General features: G+C 38.7%; 1 protein-coding gene across 1 annotated transcript in view; it reads right to left on the reverse strand.

Moving 5' to 3' along the window:
* Sbf2 (SET binding factor 2) overlaps window positions 1-17,456 on the reverse strand; it is a 319,337-nt gene that overhangs the window by 118,247 nt on the left and 183,634 nt on the right. Inside the window, exons 15-17 of the mRNA XM_051149227.1 lie at window positions 11,354-11,558; window positions 6,813-6,922; window positions 5,126-5,275 (exon numbers count right to left, since the gene is read on the reverse strand). Coding sequence (XP_051005184.1) covers window positions 5,126-5,275; window positions 6,813-6,922; window positions 11,354-11,558 — 465 coding nt within the window. The remainder of the gene's footprint in view (window positions 1-5,125; window positions 5,276-6,812; window positions 6,923-11,353; window positions 11,559-17,456) is intronic.

The raw sequence follows: 17,456 nt of genomic DNA on the forward strand, positions 1-17,456 counted from the left end.
TAAGAGTAAGGCGTATTTGAAAAAAATAAAAATCATGATTGTACTTTTTACTTTTCAGAAAGATGAGTATTCACAGAAAAAAATGTTGTAGCCTAGCTTCCTACAGGTCTGTAAATGACACAATTAACTGTGCGTGTTAAGATTAAATTTAAACAAGACCTTAAAACATAATCGTTAGCCAGGCAGTGGTGGCACATGCCTTTAACTTCAGCACTCGGGAGGCAGCGCTGGAGGATCTCTGTGAGTTCGAGGCCAGTCTGGTCTACAGAGCAAGTTTCAGGACAGCCAAGGCTACACAGAGAAACCCTGTCTCGAAAAACAAAACAAAACAAAAACAAAACAAACCTCATAATCTTTAAATGTGAAACTGAAAGCTTTGAAATTTTAGTTAATAAGTGGCATAGAAAATATTAATAGAAAAAATTCCCAACACAGTTTTTGTGCTTTAATGCCAGTTATTAGGAAGTTGAAAACCTGTCTGACTTTAGGGCTTCTGAACATCTTGATCTGTCGGCCCTACTTCTTTGTAATTTATGGATAGAAAAAATTACTATAAAAAAGTAACAAAGAATATTTGGGGTTTTGAAGGGAAAATTCAGTATGGGCTATTCTTTTGATAAGGGTGCACAAAGTTATTTTTTACAAAATAATTTTTAATTATAAAAGATATGCTCTTATTTAATTTATGTAATTTAGTTATGTGTGTGATTCAAACAGTTTAAATTGTAGGCAAACCTATTAAAGTCCGCAACAGAAAAGCCCACTATTGAAGACTTAGTGTAAATATCTTTCCAATTTATAATCACCTATATGTATACATATATGTAATTACTAATCAAGAAACAACAACTTCATATCTACTTTCTGTAACTCTTTGCCTACCAATTATAATACAAATGTTTCCACACCATATGTAAATGGACACTGTTTCTATTTAGAGTTGGACAGTCTTCCAAAGAGAATACTATTAAATAAATCAGTATGAAAATGGTTACTAATTAGGGTTTTTTGAAATTCCACAGGGCCTCCTACACGACAGGGGCATTCTATCACTAAACTAGCTCCCCATCCCTACAGCCTTATCTTGATTTTGATCTTTGTGGCCTTACCACAAACTTTATCACTAAGATAAACATTTCTAGACGCTATATGCTTTTGATTTGTTATGTGGAGCCATGCTGTAATTAAGCTGTCTTACACAAAATACCTTAAGATTCAACCATATTGTTACCTGTAGCTACAATTTAATACTCTACAAAAGAAAATATCACAATTGATATATCCATTCTTTCATTGATGTGTTTCATTTTTTCTATTATTTTAAGATTTACTTTTTAAATTGTATGTTTGGTGGGAGGATATGTGCACTTGTGAGTATAGTCGCCCACAGATTACAGAAAAGGGAGTTGGACTCTCTGAAGCTAAAGTTACAGGTAGTTTTAAGACACCTGATGTGGTCCTGAGAACTAAGCAGCACGTGCTAGTGACCCTGAGCTATCTCTCCAGGCCCTAGCTTTTCTGTTATCCTCAATAATGCTACAACAGACACTTCTGTGCACATCTCTTGGTGTACATAGGCAAGAGGACATCCAATGGGACAACTGGGGCTAGAATATGATTCCCGTGCAGCTTTACTAGATAGTAACAAATTGCTTTATTTCTTTACTCATATCTTATTAGTTATATCTTATAAAATCTGTTCTTTTTTAATTTTAAATTTTATGCAAGTGTATATATATATTGTATGCTAAATATATTCCCACAGATTATTCTATTTTCTTTTCATGCCCCTTTCCTTCCTATAAGACCTTTGTGTTTCCCTAGACAGTGTCATTTCTAATTTCCTATTATGTGTGTGTGTGTGTGTGTGTGTGTAGTGTAGTGTATAGTATACACACATACAAGTTTATCTATATACAATCTAGGAACCACAAATGAGAGAAAACATATATTTGCCTTTATGAGAACAGTTTAATGCTTAATATGATTGCCAGCAATTGGAATCCTTTTCAGAAAGTTCTCTTTTAGGCTTATGTCTTGAAATGTTGTTCTCTACTTGGTCTTCTAACAGTTTCAGGGTTAGACAAAGGGATCTAGCTTCATTCTTGTGTATATATGTGGATGTCTAGTTTCCCCAGACTCACGCATTGAAGAGGCAGCTTTCTCTTCAATGTGCTCTTTTGGCATCTTTGTCAAAAAGTTTATATTTTGTTCTGCTATCTTATCCCACTGATGTACATGTCTGTTTCTGTGCTAGTGCCATGAAGTTTTGTCACTAAGGCTCTGCAATATAACTTTAGATTAGGTTTGCTAAACCTCTAGTATTGGTTTTCCTCATGATTTCCCTGGCCGTTTAGGATCTTCTGTGCTTCTATGAATTTTATGTTTTTTTCTACTTATGTGAAAAATGGAGGCTTAGGAACATGGTAGTCTTCAGCTTCTAGAGTCTTCAGTGTTTTAAAGTCTTCATTGTAGAAGTGTTTTACTTTCTTGATTATGTTTATGCTAACGTATTTCTCTTTTTAAGGCAACTGTTTACACACATTTCTTAAGGGATTTGCTAATTTACACATTAGCAGCATAATTTATAAGTTATGTAACCTTGTGAACATTTGTGCATTTCTTCAATTACAGGAATAGATTTTTTAAGGCAACTTTTTTCTTCTTTCTTTCTCTTCCTCCTCTTCCTCCTCTTTTTCCCCCAAGAAAGGGTTTCTCTGTGTAGCCCTGAACGTCATGGAAGTCTCTCTGTAGTCCAGATTAGCCTTGAATTCAGAGATCTTCTTGCCTCTGCCTCCCGAGTGCTGCTGGGATTAAAGGCGTGTGCCACCACTGTCTAGACCACCCTTTTATATAGTTGTTAATCAGATAATTTTCTGTTTGTTTTTTTGTTTTTTTCGAGACAAGGTCTCTCTGTGTTAGCCTTGGCTGTCCTGGACTCGCTTTGTAGACCAGGCCGGCCTCAAACTCACAGTGATCCGCCTGCCTCTGTCTCCTGAGTTCTGAGATTAAAGGCGTGCGCCACCACGCCCGGCCCATCAGATAGTTTTCTATACATGTTTTCCCCATTTAAAAGTAAGATTGTCTTAAAAACACTATGGATATTATTATGATTAGATACAAATTTGCTGGCAACTATGTGCTTTACATACATCTATTGCTGAGGTTTCTCTTCCCACTTTTTCACTCTGTATTTTTATAAATGGTCTAATGATACAGCCCTGGAGTGTCTCCAATTTCAGATCTCATGTGTTTGCCTTCCTGTTGCTAGGGTAAGGCATATGCTTCCATATCTGTCCTTTCATTCACCTTGCAAATTCTAATGTAGTCAATATGTTAAGATGGGCACTTTTTAAGTCACTACTGATGACTAAAAAACAAATTTTGCTATAATTCATGAGGAATTGACATTGTTTAGTGTGAGGGTATATACTTCTTGTGCTGATATTTTTCTTTTAAGTTTTTCCAAACAGGGACTCACATTCACTTGCCTCTTCCTGCAGGGCGGGGCTAGAGGCGTGCATCGCTATGCCCAGCACATGCTGATCTCACATTCACTTGCCTCTTCCTGCAGGGCGGGGCTAGAGGCGTGCGTCGCTATGCCCAGCGCATGCTGATCTCACATTCACTTGCCTCTTCCTGCAGGGCGGGGCTAGAGGCGTGCATCGCTATGCCCAGCGCATGCTGATCTCACATTCACTTGCCTCTTCCTGCAGGGCGGGGCTAGAGGCGTGCGTCGCTATGCCCAGCGCATGCTGATCTCACATTCACTTGCCTCTTCCTGCAGGGCGGGGCTAGAGGCGTGCGTCGCTATGCCCAGCATATGCTGATCTCACATTCACTTGCCTCTTCCTGCAGGGCGGGGCTAGAGGCGTGCGTCGCTATGCCCAGCGCATGCTGATCTCACATTCACTCGCCTCTTCCTGCAGGGCGGGGCTAGAGGCGTGCGTCGCTATGCCCAGCGCATGCTGATGGTGTATTATGTGTATTATGCGTATGTGGTCATCCATAGGCCCCACCACTATTGTCTGACTTGATCATAATTTGCCACTGTTTTAAAATGCCTTTTTGCCATAAAGCACATTTCAATATTAGTATGTATCTGTTTGGAATATTTATTCTTTTCTATTGGTCAATGAGATTTAACTGTGCCAGTGTTATCTAATTATTTGAGCTGACAAAGCAAGTCTCCATAACTTATTATTTTTTTCCTGTTTTTATTAGGACAAGGTTGGTAATTACAAAGAGGATTTTTTATTCTCTACTTGATTTTTGACAGGAACTATATCATCTCTAGGGATTATTTTGAGAACTTTTATCATATACTATATGTTCTCACTTATTTAGTCTTTTCTCGTCTCCAAACGTTATTAACAATTATATCCTGTGGTTACTGTGTCTACTGTGCCATACTTGATATATATATTTTATTAATATCACTTGGAGTTCAATAATTCCCCATATTTAAAGAGAACAGGAAGAACTGGGTGCAGTGGCACACGCCTGTAATCCCATCACTCTGGGAGGCAGAGGCAGGCGGATCTCTGTGAGTTCTAGTCCAGGCTGCTCTATACAGTAAGTCGAGGATAGGCAAGGCAGAGAAACCCTGTCTCAAAACTAACAAACAAATGACAACAGGATGGCAACCAACGAGGAACCTAGATTGTTTTGTCTAATTTGAATCTTCATTATTTTGTAGGAATGTTATTTCTGTAAGATCATATACCTATTTTGAAGCCCATAGTAAGTTTTTTCTTATAATTCATTGGATTACTCATCATTAATTGCTGTCTGCTTTAACAGTACAATTAAAAAGTGACTAAGAAGTGGTGTGGCTATGGAATTCAGGAACATGTGACTCTAGGCCTTTCAGGTGCTGCTCTTATTACAAAATCAGCATAGCAGCACAGTGCTAGCCAAGAGAAAACAAGGGAACAGCAAAGAAGTGGGGACTTACATCAATTAATGAGCAGGTGAGTCAACGGCCGAACAGCCTCAAGACATTGATATTTCAGTAATTGCTACATCTCTTGGGGGAAAAGGCATTTGTTTTTGTTTGTTTGTTTTTTGTTTTGGAGAAAAGGTATTTGCAATCCAAAGAATAATCACAATCACTCAAGATTACCTGTAGAGTGCAGTTCATCATCCTTATTATGTAGTCAAACTGTTGATGGTCCAATATTGCCCGGTTCTGCTGGACATGCAAACCCAGCTCATCAGTGAGACACTGTCTTGCTGCTTTTCCTTTAAGGGCCCTCAAAGCAGCAGGAAGGGTCTGAGAACAAGAGAATTCCACGTGACCAAAAATACCTTTAAGCAACCATACTGAAAATTCAAATAGAACATGTCAAGTATTCAACACAGTTACAAGAACTGAATTCCTAGGGAACAGGTGACTCCCTACTGAAACAGACTTGTAATTACTCACTCATTTGTAAGATGGCAAGAAAACAAGTACAAGTGGCTTATAATGCAGATTGAGAAACCATTAAACTCACTTCCTCCTCCCCAGACTTGACAGAACTTTAGTGGCCAAATAGACTGCTGCTTAAGACCATGACTCAAAATTATAGACATTTAGACATCCTCAGATGTTATTTTTAACGAGAGCATTAAAGCTCTTATTGTAAGAAAATTCAGAAATGGCTCCCCTAATTCACCATATAAAGTCTGCTCATTTGCATATCATAACAAAGAGCTTATTTGGAAACCCTAAAAGAATAGGTCAAAGGTACAGATAAACAAGAAAGGAAAAAGAATCAGGGCGTGACGGTCTAACAACACTAGAAGCAGGCATGAACACAGCACACGAAAGGCCAGCATGATGGAACACACTTACACTCAGAGGGGCTGAAGCAGGAGGATCAGTAAAACAAGGCCAACCTAGACTACTACACAGTGAGACCTTGTCTCAAAAATCCAAAATCAAAACAAGCCAAAAATAAGAAATAAACAGCATGTAAAAGCTGAAGGTAAGAGAAACAACAGGAATCCTACCATATTTCAAGCTCCCATATATAATATATATTATATATAATATATTCTCCAAACCAAACCAATCACTCAAAAAAAATATCCAATACAATACCCAACATGAAAAAGTGAGAGACAATGGGAGATTTGTATAGTAGCAAGTAACTGCACATGTTTACCAACCCCTTGTAGTAGAGGTTCAGAACTATGATCATGAGTCACCAGGAAAAGGCTATGCCACATTCAGCATGTTCCACTGAAAAAGGCAGGAAACCCAAAGAGGCATATTTAAATTGTAGCATCAGTTTCAGGTATGCACTACAGTATTTAACTAGATTCATTGCAAAAAAAAAAAAAAAAAAAAAAAAAAAAGAAATTGTATATAAAATAAAGTATGTGAACAAAGGTTTAAAGAACTATGATATAAAATTGGAGAGAATGTGGCTGAAGTGACAGCTCAGCTGGTAAGAGTGTGCAATGCTTTTGCAGAAGATACAAGTTCAGTTCCCGGTACCCACATCAAGTGACTCATCACACTATGACTCTAGCTCCTGGGGTTCTGATACCATGGCTTCTGCTGGTACCTGCTCTACACACACACACACACACACACACACACAGAGTTAAAAATGATAACATTAAATATTTGTAACTATAGAGAGAAATGACTACCAATTATTCTTCTAGGTATAGGCTTGAACTATACAGTCTTAAATTTTAGACATTATTCATTTAAGATGAATTAAAAAGACAAAAGAGAATTAAAGAAGAGATCACTTGGCAACCTCAAAATATAACCCTAAAAGAAAAATGATAAACAGAAAAAAATGTTTTATTACCTTCTCAGTCTCCAAAGTTTTATTTTCAAATATGAATGAAATGCAGTTTCTAACAACTTCCAGTCTCTGTGCACTGTTGAAAACTGTTGTTACTTTATCCATTATTGAAACTAGTGGAAGAATATAAGGAAAACATAAATAAATTAAAACTACATAAATTATGCACCGAATAGCCTAATCTCTCAAATGCTGAGGAAAAAATTAAAATAACAAATGCCAAGCAACAAGAGGAAAAAAATACTATATATTGGCCATGCTAACAGTTTTACAGGATTTAAGTTTTCCCTTTTTGAGGACACAATTTAGTTCACATTTCATAAAAATAAAGAGGTAAATTACTAGTATAACACTTGCAAATATATATATATATTTATATTTATATGTAACAAATCAACTTCAAGATATAACCAGAGTGCTAAGCTAGAGCTAAAATGTGAAACAGTTCCCCAGTCATGAGACTTTAACACATCTCTCTCAGCTGCTAGGGAAGAAGGGACAAGTACCAGTAAAGAAAGACAGCCGATGACCTGCCAACCATAAAGCATGTATGGGACTGACCGAGGCTCACGTGAGACTCCTAACAGTGGATCAAGGGCTGTCTCTGACTCTGTCATCTGCCTTGGGGCCCTTTCCCCTAACTGGGCTGCCTCCTCTAGCCTCAACAGAAGATGTGCCTAGTCTTACTGCAACTTGATTTGACAAGCCTAGCTGACATCCATGGGAGGCCTCCCTTTTTCTGAAGAGAGAGAGGAAGAGTGCATTGGGGGAAAGATTAGGAGGAGAGGAGGGAGGGGAAATTGCAGTCAGAATGTTAATTAATAATAAAAAAGAAAAGGTCCATAGCCCCACCTCTTTCTCTTAGTTCCATATTAAACTTGAATTGGAAGAGGTGAGTCTGGTCTCAAAATGGATGGCTATGATCCAAAGGAACCATAGCAGTTGAAGAAGCCTTTTATTGGCGGTCTAAGCTTTGAAACCACAGATGCTAGCTTAAGAATGGGGCATACTTACAAATTATGAGGTAATGAGAGATCCCCAAACAAAAATGCCCAAGGACTTTGGTTTTATGACCTAGTCTTACGGTGAAGAGGTGAATGCTACAGTGTGTGCTCAGCCACACAAGCTTGACGGGCATGTGATGGAACCAAGAGAGCTGTTCCTAGAGAGAATTCTGTAAAGCCTGGTGCCTATTTATTTATTTATTTATTAAACATATTTTTATTGAAAAATAAAATAATTCATAGTACATCTCATTTTCTATCCCATCCCATGCATCCTCCAATTCCTCCCTCCCTCCCACTTTCATCCCAATCCCCCTTCCCTATGACTGTGACCGAGGGGGGCCTCCTCCCCCTGAATATGGTGCTAGGGTATCAAGTCTCTTCTTGGTAGTCCGCTATCCTTCCTCCGAGTGCCATTGGGCCTCCCCAGCAAAGGGACATGGCCAAATATGGGGCACCAGAGACCCTGTGAAAGTCAGTCCCCAGTCTCCATTTAACTGTGGAGAATGTTCTGTCCCTTGGCTAGATCTGGGTAGGGGTTTGATGATGACTGCCTATTTAAAAGTGAAGAAAATAAGTTGGTGGTATTCAAGAAGATATAGAAGAATATAATTTCAAAGAACTTTTCTTCTTTGAAAGGTATGGCAAGATTGAAACCACAGAGGTTATGAAAGATAGGCATAGTAGAAAAAAAGAGGATTTGTGTTGGGGGATGGTCTGATGTATTTTGACGCTAATTATTGCTTGCTGTCTCTGTGACCCACCTTTTGATTAAAAAAAAAAAAAAAGCCATCCCACCTGGGCAGGGCAGAGGAGACAGAAGAAAAAGAGAGACCACAAGGAGGAAGGAGAGAGACCTGAAGGGAAGAGAGGAGGCCACCATGGGTTAGCTGGAGGAGAAGCACGTGGCCGGTGCCGATGGAGAATCTGGCCCAGATGAAGAACATTAGCAAGTATTTGGGATTATGGAGGGGAGGTAGCTTCACAGAAATTATTAGAAGCAGATGGCGTGGGATTGAGGCAGCGATCTCATCCCTGCTCCACTATGGGAAGTAGTTTACAGGATTAATATCTGACCTGCACCTGGTTAACTAAGGCTATTTTAAAATATAACTAGTGTCTGTGTCTTAATTGATTACTAGCCGGTAATAATAATAATACAGATAATTTTAAAACAATAAGCAAAAACAATAGATTTGCCTTTGTAACGTTTGATGATCATAACACAGTTGATAAAATTGTTGTTCAGAAATACCACACTTATTAAGGGGCAGAATTGTAAAGTGAGAAGGGTCCTTTCTAAACAAGAGATGCAGTTGGGTGAATCACAGAGACATTATGGAGGTGGATCTGGCAACTTTATTGGTCATGGAGAAAACCTTTGAAGTGGGAAGGGAACTTTGGCTGCAGTGGGAACTTTGGTGGAAGAGGAGGCTATGGTGGTGGAGGTGGTGGCAGCCGAAGTAGACGTAGAGGTGGTGATGGAGGTCACGATGGACTTGGAGGAGTGGCAGCAACTATGGTGGTGGATCAGGCTACGGTAGTAGAGCAGGCTATGGTAGTGGTGCACTAGGAATGGTGGTGGAGGACGATGAGATGATGGTTAAAACGAAGAAGGAAATTTTGATGGAGGTAGCTATGGTGGTGGAAACTATGGTTTTGGAAATTATACTGGACAACAGCAATCAAATTATGGACCCATGAAGAGGGGCAATGTTGGCGGAAGGAGCTGAGGCAGTTTCTATGGTGGTGGCTACGGATCTGGTGGTAGAAGTGGTAGATATGGTAGCAGATAGATTTTAAAAAACAGCAGAAAAGGGCTACAGGAGAGAGAGAGTGAGCAAGGAGTTGTCAGGAAAGCGGCAGGTTTCTTTGAGATAGTTGTCCCAAATGCACTACAAGAACTGTAAAAATGTTCCACAAAAGGAACAATGACCACTGGTCTGGGAAGTTAACTACAGCTTCAACAGGAAACCCTCCTTGTTCAGGACTCTAATAGACACAGGCTGCAAAAAGTGCAGCTTTTGACTACAACAGTGTGGTATCAACTAGATGCACAATCCTGAGGATTTTTATATGGTGAAGCTTAGTCTTTTTCTTTTCATTACATCTACTATATTGCCCTGCAAATTGTGATAGTGGTACTAGGAATAAAAAATTAAGAAAGTTTTTAGTTAAAGAAAAAAAGACAGTCCTCACAAGAGGAGAATGTATTCAAAAATCAGATATCCAGTAGGGGACCCACTTAAAAACTATAGAAAATTCTAATAATTCAATAATAAATACTTCAAAATAAAATCAGACAAATACACATTCTTTTATTTATTTAAAGACGGGATTCACTATGTAGCCCTGGCTGCCCTGGAACTTTCTATGTAGACCAGGCTGACCACAAACACAGAGATTCACCAGCTTCTGCTTCCTGATTGCGGAGACTAAAGGTGTATGCCACTACCCAACATTATAGACATTAACAGAAGATGCATAAAAGGCTACAAACAAAACTCTGCTCAGCATTCTGGTGCTGGGGGTGTCACGCCCTTGTGTGACTTTGCTGGTAGAGCATAACGTAGGGCAACTGCTGTGGAAAAGTGTGTCAGTTCCTTAAAACACCGCGTACCACACCACCTCACCAGTCCATTCCTGGGAATGTCATCAAGAGAACAAAAACATATCCACACAAGAAACTGTACATCAGTGTCCACATCAGCATTGTTCATAAAATTCCCAGAGCAGAACCAACACACATGTCCATCATCTCATGAACAGACTGAAAATGAAGGGTGTGTGTGTGTGTGTGTGTGTGTGTGTGTGTGTGTGTGTGTGTGTGTGTGTGTATTCCTCCTTACTGTTGAACATTATTCACCCATGTTACCATAAACACCTTGAAAACATTATGCTAAGTGAATGAGCATGTGGTACATAATTCCATTTACACAAATGCCTAAATCCCTAAAAACAGGAAGTAGATAATTCTCAAACCCAGAGAAGATAGATAGTTCTAGAAGGAAGTAGGAAATCATTGATAACAGGTACAGAAGAACAATGGTTGAGAAAATGTTTTAAACTCAACAGTGATAATGGTGAGTTACTCAAAAGTCACTACACTGTCTGCGTGCAAGAGAATCTTCAGTATGTGAACTATAATACGTTATTTTAAGACAGAAACAGATTTCCCAGTGGCAGTGGTGACATGAGGGTCACATTTGTGAGAGGCAGTGTGGATGGAGTGGTTTCTGAGTGTTGACACGACCCTGATTCTAGTGTATGAGACTGTTCACTTCATAAAACTATATGCTCTTCTTTGCTGTGTCTTGTGTTTTAATGGAAGGACACATCAGTTTGCTTTTCTGTCATGTTTTTGAGGAAGAACCCATTTGAGAGGTGGGTATTATGCTCCTTATGTGTCCCAATTTGGCCTAGAACCTGGGTCAATCCTCCCAGCTTAGCCCCTGAGTACTGTGGCTATAGGAATATGTCACTATTCCCATCTCATGAGAGGTTTGTTTTTAACGTGATCAAACACACACCCATACATACCAACGGGTGGACCTGCTGGCACCACACATTTCTTTTCTATCCGTGCAGCAGGAGGTGCAGTCTGGTTCTTAATAAGATTTTCCTGTATTAGTTCCTGAACCCGGGCTTCATTAATCTTTGGGAAAGGAAGGATATGAACTCTCAAGTGGGATCCCTCTGTTGGACGTGGAACCTTCTGGAATGCCATATGAGGGTTTGGATTTTCCTGCAACATCAGACACAAGTAAAATTATCCAAGATAACATATTTAAGATAACAGTAGAAAATGGGAAGGAAACAAGAGCACAGAGGGACAAACTGAAATCAGACAGTTGAGTAAATATACATTCATATACATGCCAAAGTATACAGAATACCAGAATGTTCTCGCAGGATCCTTCAGCAGCATCTGAGACAGTTGGTTGCCGTCTTCCATGAATTCGTACCTTAACTGAGTTTTAGATGTGGCTGCACCTCCTCACCTCTTCAGTAAGTGACCGTCCTTGGGCTTCTACTCTATCAATGCTGAAGGCCCTGGGAGGCCCCTCCCGGTCTCTTATCTCTTAGTCATAAAGACATCAATGATTCAAGGTCCTTAATCTGAGTGTTCTTCCCAACTCTACAGTCCTCTACTTAACTATGTACACAAAGTATTTCCACTGAGATGGAAAATAACATCTCCAATTTAGAGTCTATTAAGAAATCGACTATTGAAATAGAGTCTATTAAGAAATCTGTTTTATTTAGTCTTGATCACTACATATGTGTTTTTTCCAGTCATTCCTGTGGAAAGATTGGTCATCTTTAATCCCTTTTTCTAACATACAATTATCCATTTTTTATCATGTACATTTTATAATCTGACTTTCTCATTTTACTTTAAGCCAACAGCTCTCATATTATCCAGTATAACTTGTCTCCTTGACTCTGCCTTTTTCCATCTTTCAATAGTAAAGAAATGACAGCATGACAAGGCACCACACAACCCTATTCATTCAAGTGGCTCCTTCACCAGAGTAAAACCCGAAGTAATTAACAAGACTACAAGATCTAGCCTTTCCATTCCACTATATCCTACATGTATTCGAGTCAAGGTTCACAGGCTTTCCTGTTCCTGCCTCACGGCCTTGGCACACAACTGCTCCCTTGGTCCAGAATGCTTCCCTGCTCTCTCTGAATCTGCATTTATTGAGGACAGCTTTTCTGAACACATTGCCAACAATGTATTGCATCTGTCAATACATCCCTTATTTTCCTTATAGTTTTCTCTTTAATATGTAAAACCTTTTCACATAGCATGGAATAGTTACTGTTCAGTCTTATCTCACTAAAATAAAGTACCACAAAAGCAGATGTCCTGCTTGACTAAAAGGGTATTTTTTAATTAAAAGATTTAACTATTTTTCTTTTTCTTTATGTATATGCACACATGTTTCTGTGTGCATATGCACACATGCATGAAGGTGCCTGTAGAAGCCAGACTGTCCTGGAGCTGGAGCTCTAGTTTGCTATGAATTGTCTGATGTGGGTGCTGGGAACTTCAGTCCTTTACAAGGACCTCTGGGCCATCTCTCTAGCCCCATACTAAAACAATTGTTCTGACATTTTGGTTTGAATGTTTTGTTTGTTTATTTGTCTTATTCTATATACCTGTTGCAAGAAAAGTCTGTTAGGCACGCAGAAGGCACCACTTCCCACTGCATCCTATCAAGTGGGATATGATGTTGGACACACAGAAAAATTGTAATAATTTAGTTATTTTAAAGTTTTGGGGGCAGGAGACTGAACCCAGGAATTTCTATATGCTACCACTGAACAACAGCCCCAATCTTATCAGCTAATATTTTTACATACTCTTAGGACCAGTGTGAAACTTTATCTCGTATCCAGTTAAGGAGGATTCTATTTCAAATCCCGAGGAGCGTGGAATTGGTGTGTTCTATAAGTCCTCTAGGGACGGCTGCTTTACAACCTTTTGTAGACCACTTCTAGCATTTATTATCCTTCTGCCACCAGAAAATTCCTTATTTGCACTGAACCTATGCTATTCATGGTGTAGACTAAACTCCTTAGTATCCTATAACACGCTCTTGTCAGTTAAAAATGGTCAACTGTCACCATCTATTAGAACTGCTCCCCCACATTCATTTTGGCTGTATGGCTCAGATCCAGAAAAAGAAAAAGGTGGACTAGGGCCGAGGATACAGTTTGCATTTCTCAGAACACAATGGAAATAAGATTGCTTTATGTGTCAAAACACTGGATTTTGGTTCTTGTACTGCTCAATGAGTGTTGCTAGGCAAATAACTTTACCTAAGACAATCAGGCTTATATTACAAGGTTCTTTGAAAAAGCACAATCATGTATATTTAATTTTTCCTATAATTCTGCCTGGAATTAATACAAACATCACTGGGCTGTAGTCTTTGTAATGTCTCGCCTTTCAAAAAAAGTAGTATATTTGTTTGCTTTGGTCTTTAGGTATGATTTCTATTCACATATTCTCAAAATATTTAATTACGAATTTTCTAATATAGTGGATATAGTTTCTTCAGAGTGGAGAGGAAATTCATATGGTCCATGAATCCTGAATCCTTTAAAGAATAGTAACTATTTTAATTTCTATCTAGACTTATTTTTGTAGAAATTAAAAAAAAACCCTATGCACACTCTATCTCAAATGAAGTAAATAGTCACCATGACAACTTTTAAATATTTCTGTATATATGTATATATGCATATGATTATACGTGTCAGCGTGGGGGTGCACTTAAGGAGTATGTGTGGAGGTCTGAGGAGACGTTTGGGTATGGGCCCTCCCCTTCCATCTTGTATCACTACTTTGTAGGCTAGGCTAGTTTGCCTTCACGTTTCTGGCATTTCTCCTGTCTCTCTACATTCCATCTCCCCACAGAGGTACACTGAAATGAATTATGGACTTGGACATTACACTGCCTTGTTTTTACATGAACTCGGGGTATGAACTAAGGTTGTCAGGTTTACATGACAGAATGCCTTTACCCTCTGGCCCATGTCCCTGCCGGCTCATTTTTAACAACTTTTAAAACATAAAGAAATTTAAAATAGAAATTTTTGTAATAATGCACATATCTGTTATATTTCATTTTTCTTAGCATCTCTATTATATGCTATTCTAATAAGGATTTAAGAATGTTTAGGAAAACTAAGGTTACATGTAACACTTCTAGTCAAAATCTGTGAAGTGGCATGTTTATCTTTATAGGAAAGAATAAAGACTCATAAAAAGACTGGCCCTTCCATGCCCCCCAGTGGCCCATAGGCTAGGCTTTGTCACTAGCTATTGCTCCTCTTGGGAGTGCTAAAATCTTTAGGACTTAGGGCTTAGTGGAAAAGAAATGACATCACAAGGTATGCACCCTTGATGGGGATATTGGCCCCTTAGCCCCTCCCTGCTACTGCTTCCTAGCCACAGTGAAATGAACAGCCCCTTCTGCTATGTACACTTATCATGATGAGCTATGCCACCAAACCCCAAAATATCAGGGTCCAGTCGCTTTTGCTTAAAGTCTCTGAACCATAGAGAAACATTAATCTTTCCTCCTTGTAAGTCAATTGTTTCAGGCATTTTGCCCCAGTAACAACTAACTAAGAGAGAGAAAAGGAGGTGAGTCAAGGTTTCCAGATGTTTCTACACTTATATAACCTATGACTATTAGGGCTAAATGGACAAGTTGAATAGACAGCCCTAAAACAAGACCCAAAACAAGATTAGACACAAAAACATGACAGAACTAGGTTGCATTACAATTCAGCAGCAAACTTAGTTAATCCAGTAAGTATGTCTTTTAGTTTTATGTTCTCTGATTTCAGAATGCCCGGGGGTTCAAACCCATACCTGATCACTTCATCAGTAGTGTGATCTAATAAAGGGTGCATTCCCTCACCTTCATTTGCATACAAAACCTACTTCATTAAAGTCTTGCAGGGCGATTGCCAGCTGTTACAGGAGCGTTCTTACAACACAACACTACACACATTCCCAGAACTAATCTAAGGCTATTTTCTAAAAGTCTAGATTATGTTACAAACATTTCTCTATTACACCTTTTTGTATGACACCATGCTTTTAAGATGAAATGAATTCCTTTCATTTCTAATATCGCAACACCAACTGTTTATATGTATGTTAGTAGTAATAGCAATTTCACTTGCAGTCAAAGTAGCAACAGTCTCAACATCAATCACTTACTAAGGAAAAGATGTTGCTCAGTATTCCTATACACAAAATCAGAAAAAAAAAAACCACCCTGTAAATCAAATCTATGTAACAAGCATTTGAAAACCCGTATTATATATAAGCTCAAAGGTGAGCTTATCTGTAGTTGCAGAAACATTCTACAGCAAAATGTAGATAACTTTGCTACGCTATGAAATATTGTGTTTTTAGGATGCAATCTACTCTTTGGTTTCCCGGCTGCTGTATCTGTGCACTATTGCCCTCTAGTGGGCAGTATGTTAAGTGTAAAGGACCACATGTGCCACCTGAAACTAAGCATGGTCCCCATGAGAGCTTCTGTGGAAAGAGCAGCAAGGAAGGACACCCAGGTTAGCATCTGCTGTGTTCAAGAGGGCAGCAGAGATGTTTGCTCTTACTTCTCACTAGGAATGAATTTGGACTGGTTCCTTAGGTTCCTGACTTCATTAAAAAAGTGTAATCCAGTTTTGCTGTTGGAACAAGGAAATCTGTTAGTTTCTAACAGTCCAGACCAACAAACTTTTTTTTTTTTTTTTTAAAAACTTGAGTTCAGAGAAGTATAAATACAAAGTAATAACCAAAGACTTAGACAACTGAACCCAGAGTCATGGGGACAGTTTTGTGCAAGTCCACCAGAAATGAACAGCCTGACAAAGGCTGGTTAAGCTCAGCCCTACCAATTGGGAGTAATGTTTAAATCTTGCTGATGACTTTCAAGGCCTGGTCTCTGTCACCCTGATACAGTTACATACAGGGAGAAGCTCACTGTTTTTCTCTGTCTTGAAAAAAATTACAGATATATGTATCACCATATGGTCAGGCAACATGAAATTTTTCTTCCTTTGCCACACTAAATGAGAGTATGTTTAGGTTTTATAGAAAAGAAGGCCAAGCATACATTCATAAAGGTAAAACAAAAACAAAAATCTTAAGATTCACTAGACATCCAAAGTGGGCCATAGCTACAATAGAAGAAATAATCTTCCTACAAATTGGACTTAGAGTGAATGACAAATCAGTGTGGCTTTGTTAGAGGTTACCAAATATTCCAGATTTGTTCAGATATTTAAAATTGTTTAATGTCCACTATTCATATTCACTCTGGGGGGGGGATGACACAAATCCCTCAAGTATAATTGAAGACATTATTGCTTAAAACCTTAAATACTACAAATAAAATTACACTCTTGAGCTGCCCGACAGTACATGACACTGATGAAATGAGATATTCTCAATTTTCCAACTTTATAAGCTTTTTAATGACCACTGAGGTACACCACAGTCCGCTAACATGAACGCATTCTGTGTTTAGGCTTCCCCATCTAACATGCTGCCTGCTCCACCTTCGTTGGATGTGCTTCTCAGTCTTGGAACTACTGGCATTTTAAACCTGACAAATCCTCGTTGACTATGAGTGTGGGGTGTCTTCATGCACTGTAAAATATTTGGAAGCACCACTGGCCTAAATTTATTAGATGACAATAGCACGGCCTCTCTAGCTGTGATAACCAAAAGTATCTTCTGATATTGATCTATATAAAAATGTCTCTAAACAGAATGGGAAGAGTTGAAGTTTTCTAAGAATCATTACTTAAATGACTCCAGATGGAGAATCTCTATTCCTTCCTAATAACTTTTATCACAAATATTAAGGCAATATTTGCATATAATGATTAGCTAAGATAATACATATTCATTCACCTGCTGAAATTAATATAATACCCACAAAGATATACTACTGCCCACTTATGATAATGACTGAACAAAAACAAAATAAATTATGATACCAAGTACTGCTAAAGATGTAAAGCGAATGGAACTCTCACACACTGCTGGTGGGAATGCAAAATAATATAGACACTTAGAGAGACAATCAGCAGTTCTGAA

This window comes from Acomys russatus, chromosome 7 (assembly GCF_903995435.1).
Source record: "Acomys russatus chromosome 7, mAcoRus1.1, whole genome shotgun sequence".
Taxonomy (NCBI): domain Eukaryota; kingdom Metazoa; phylum Chordata; class Mammalia; order Rodentia; family Muridae; genus Acomys; species Acomys russatus.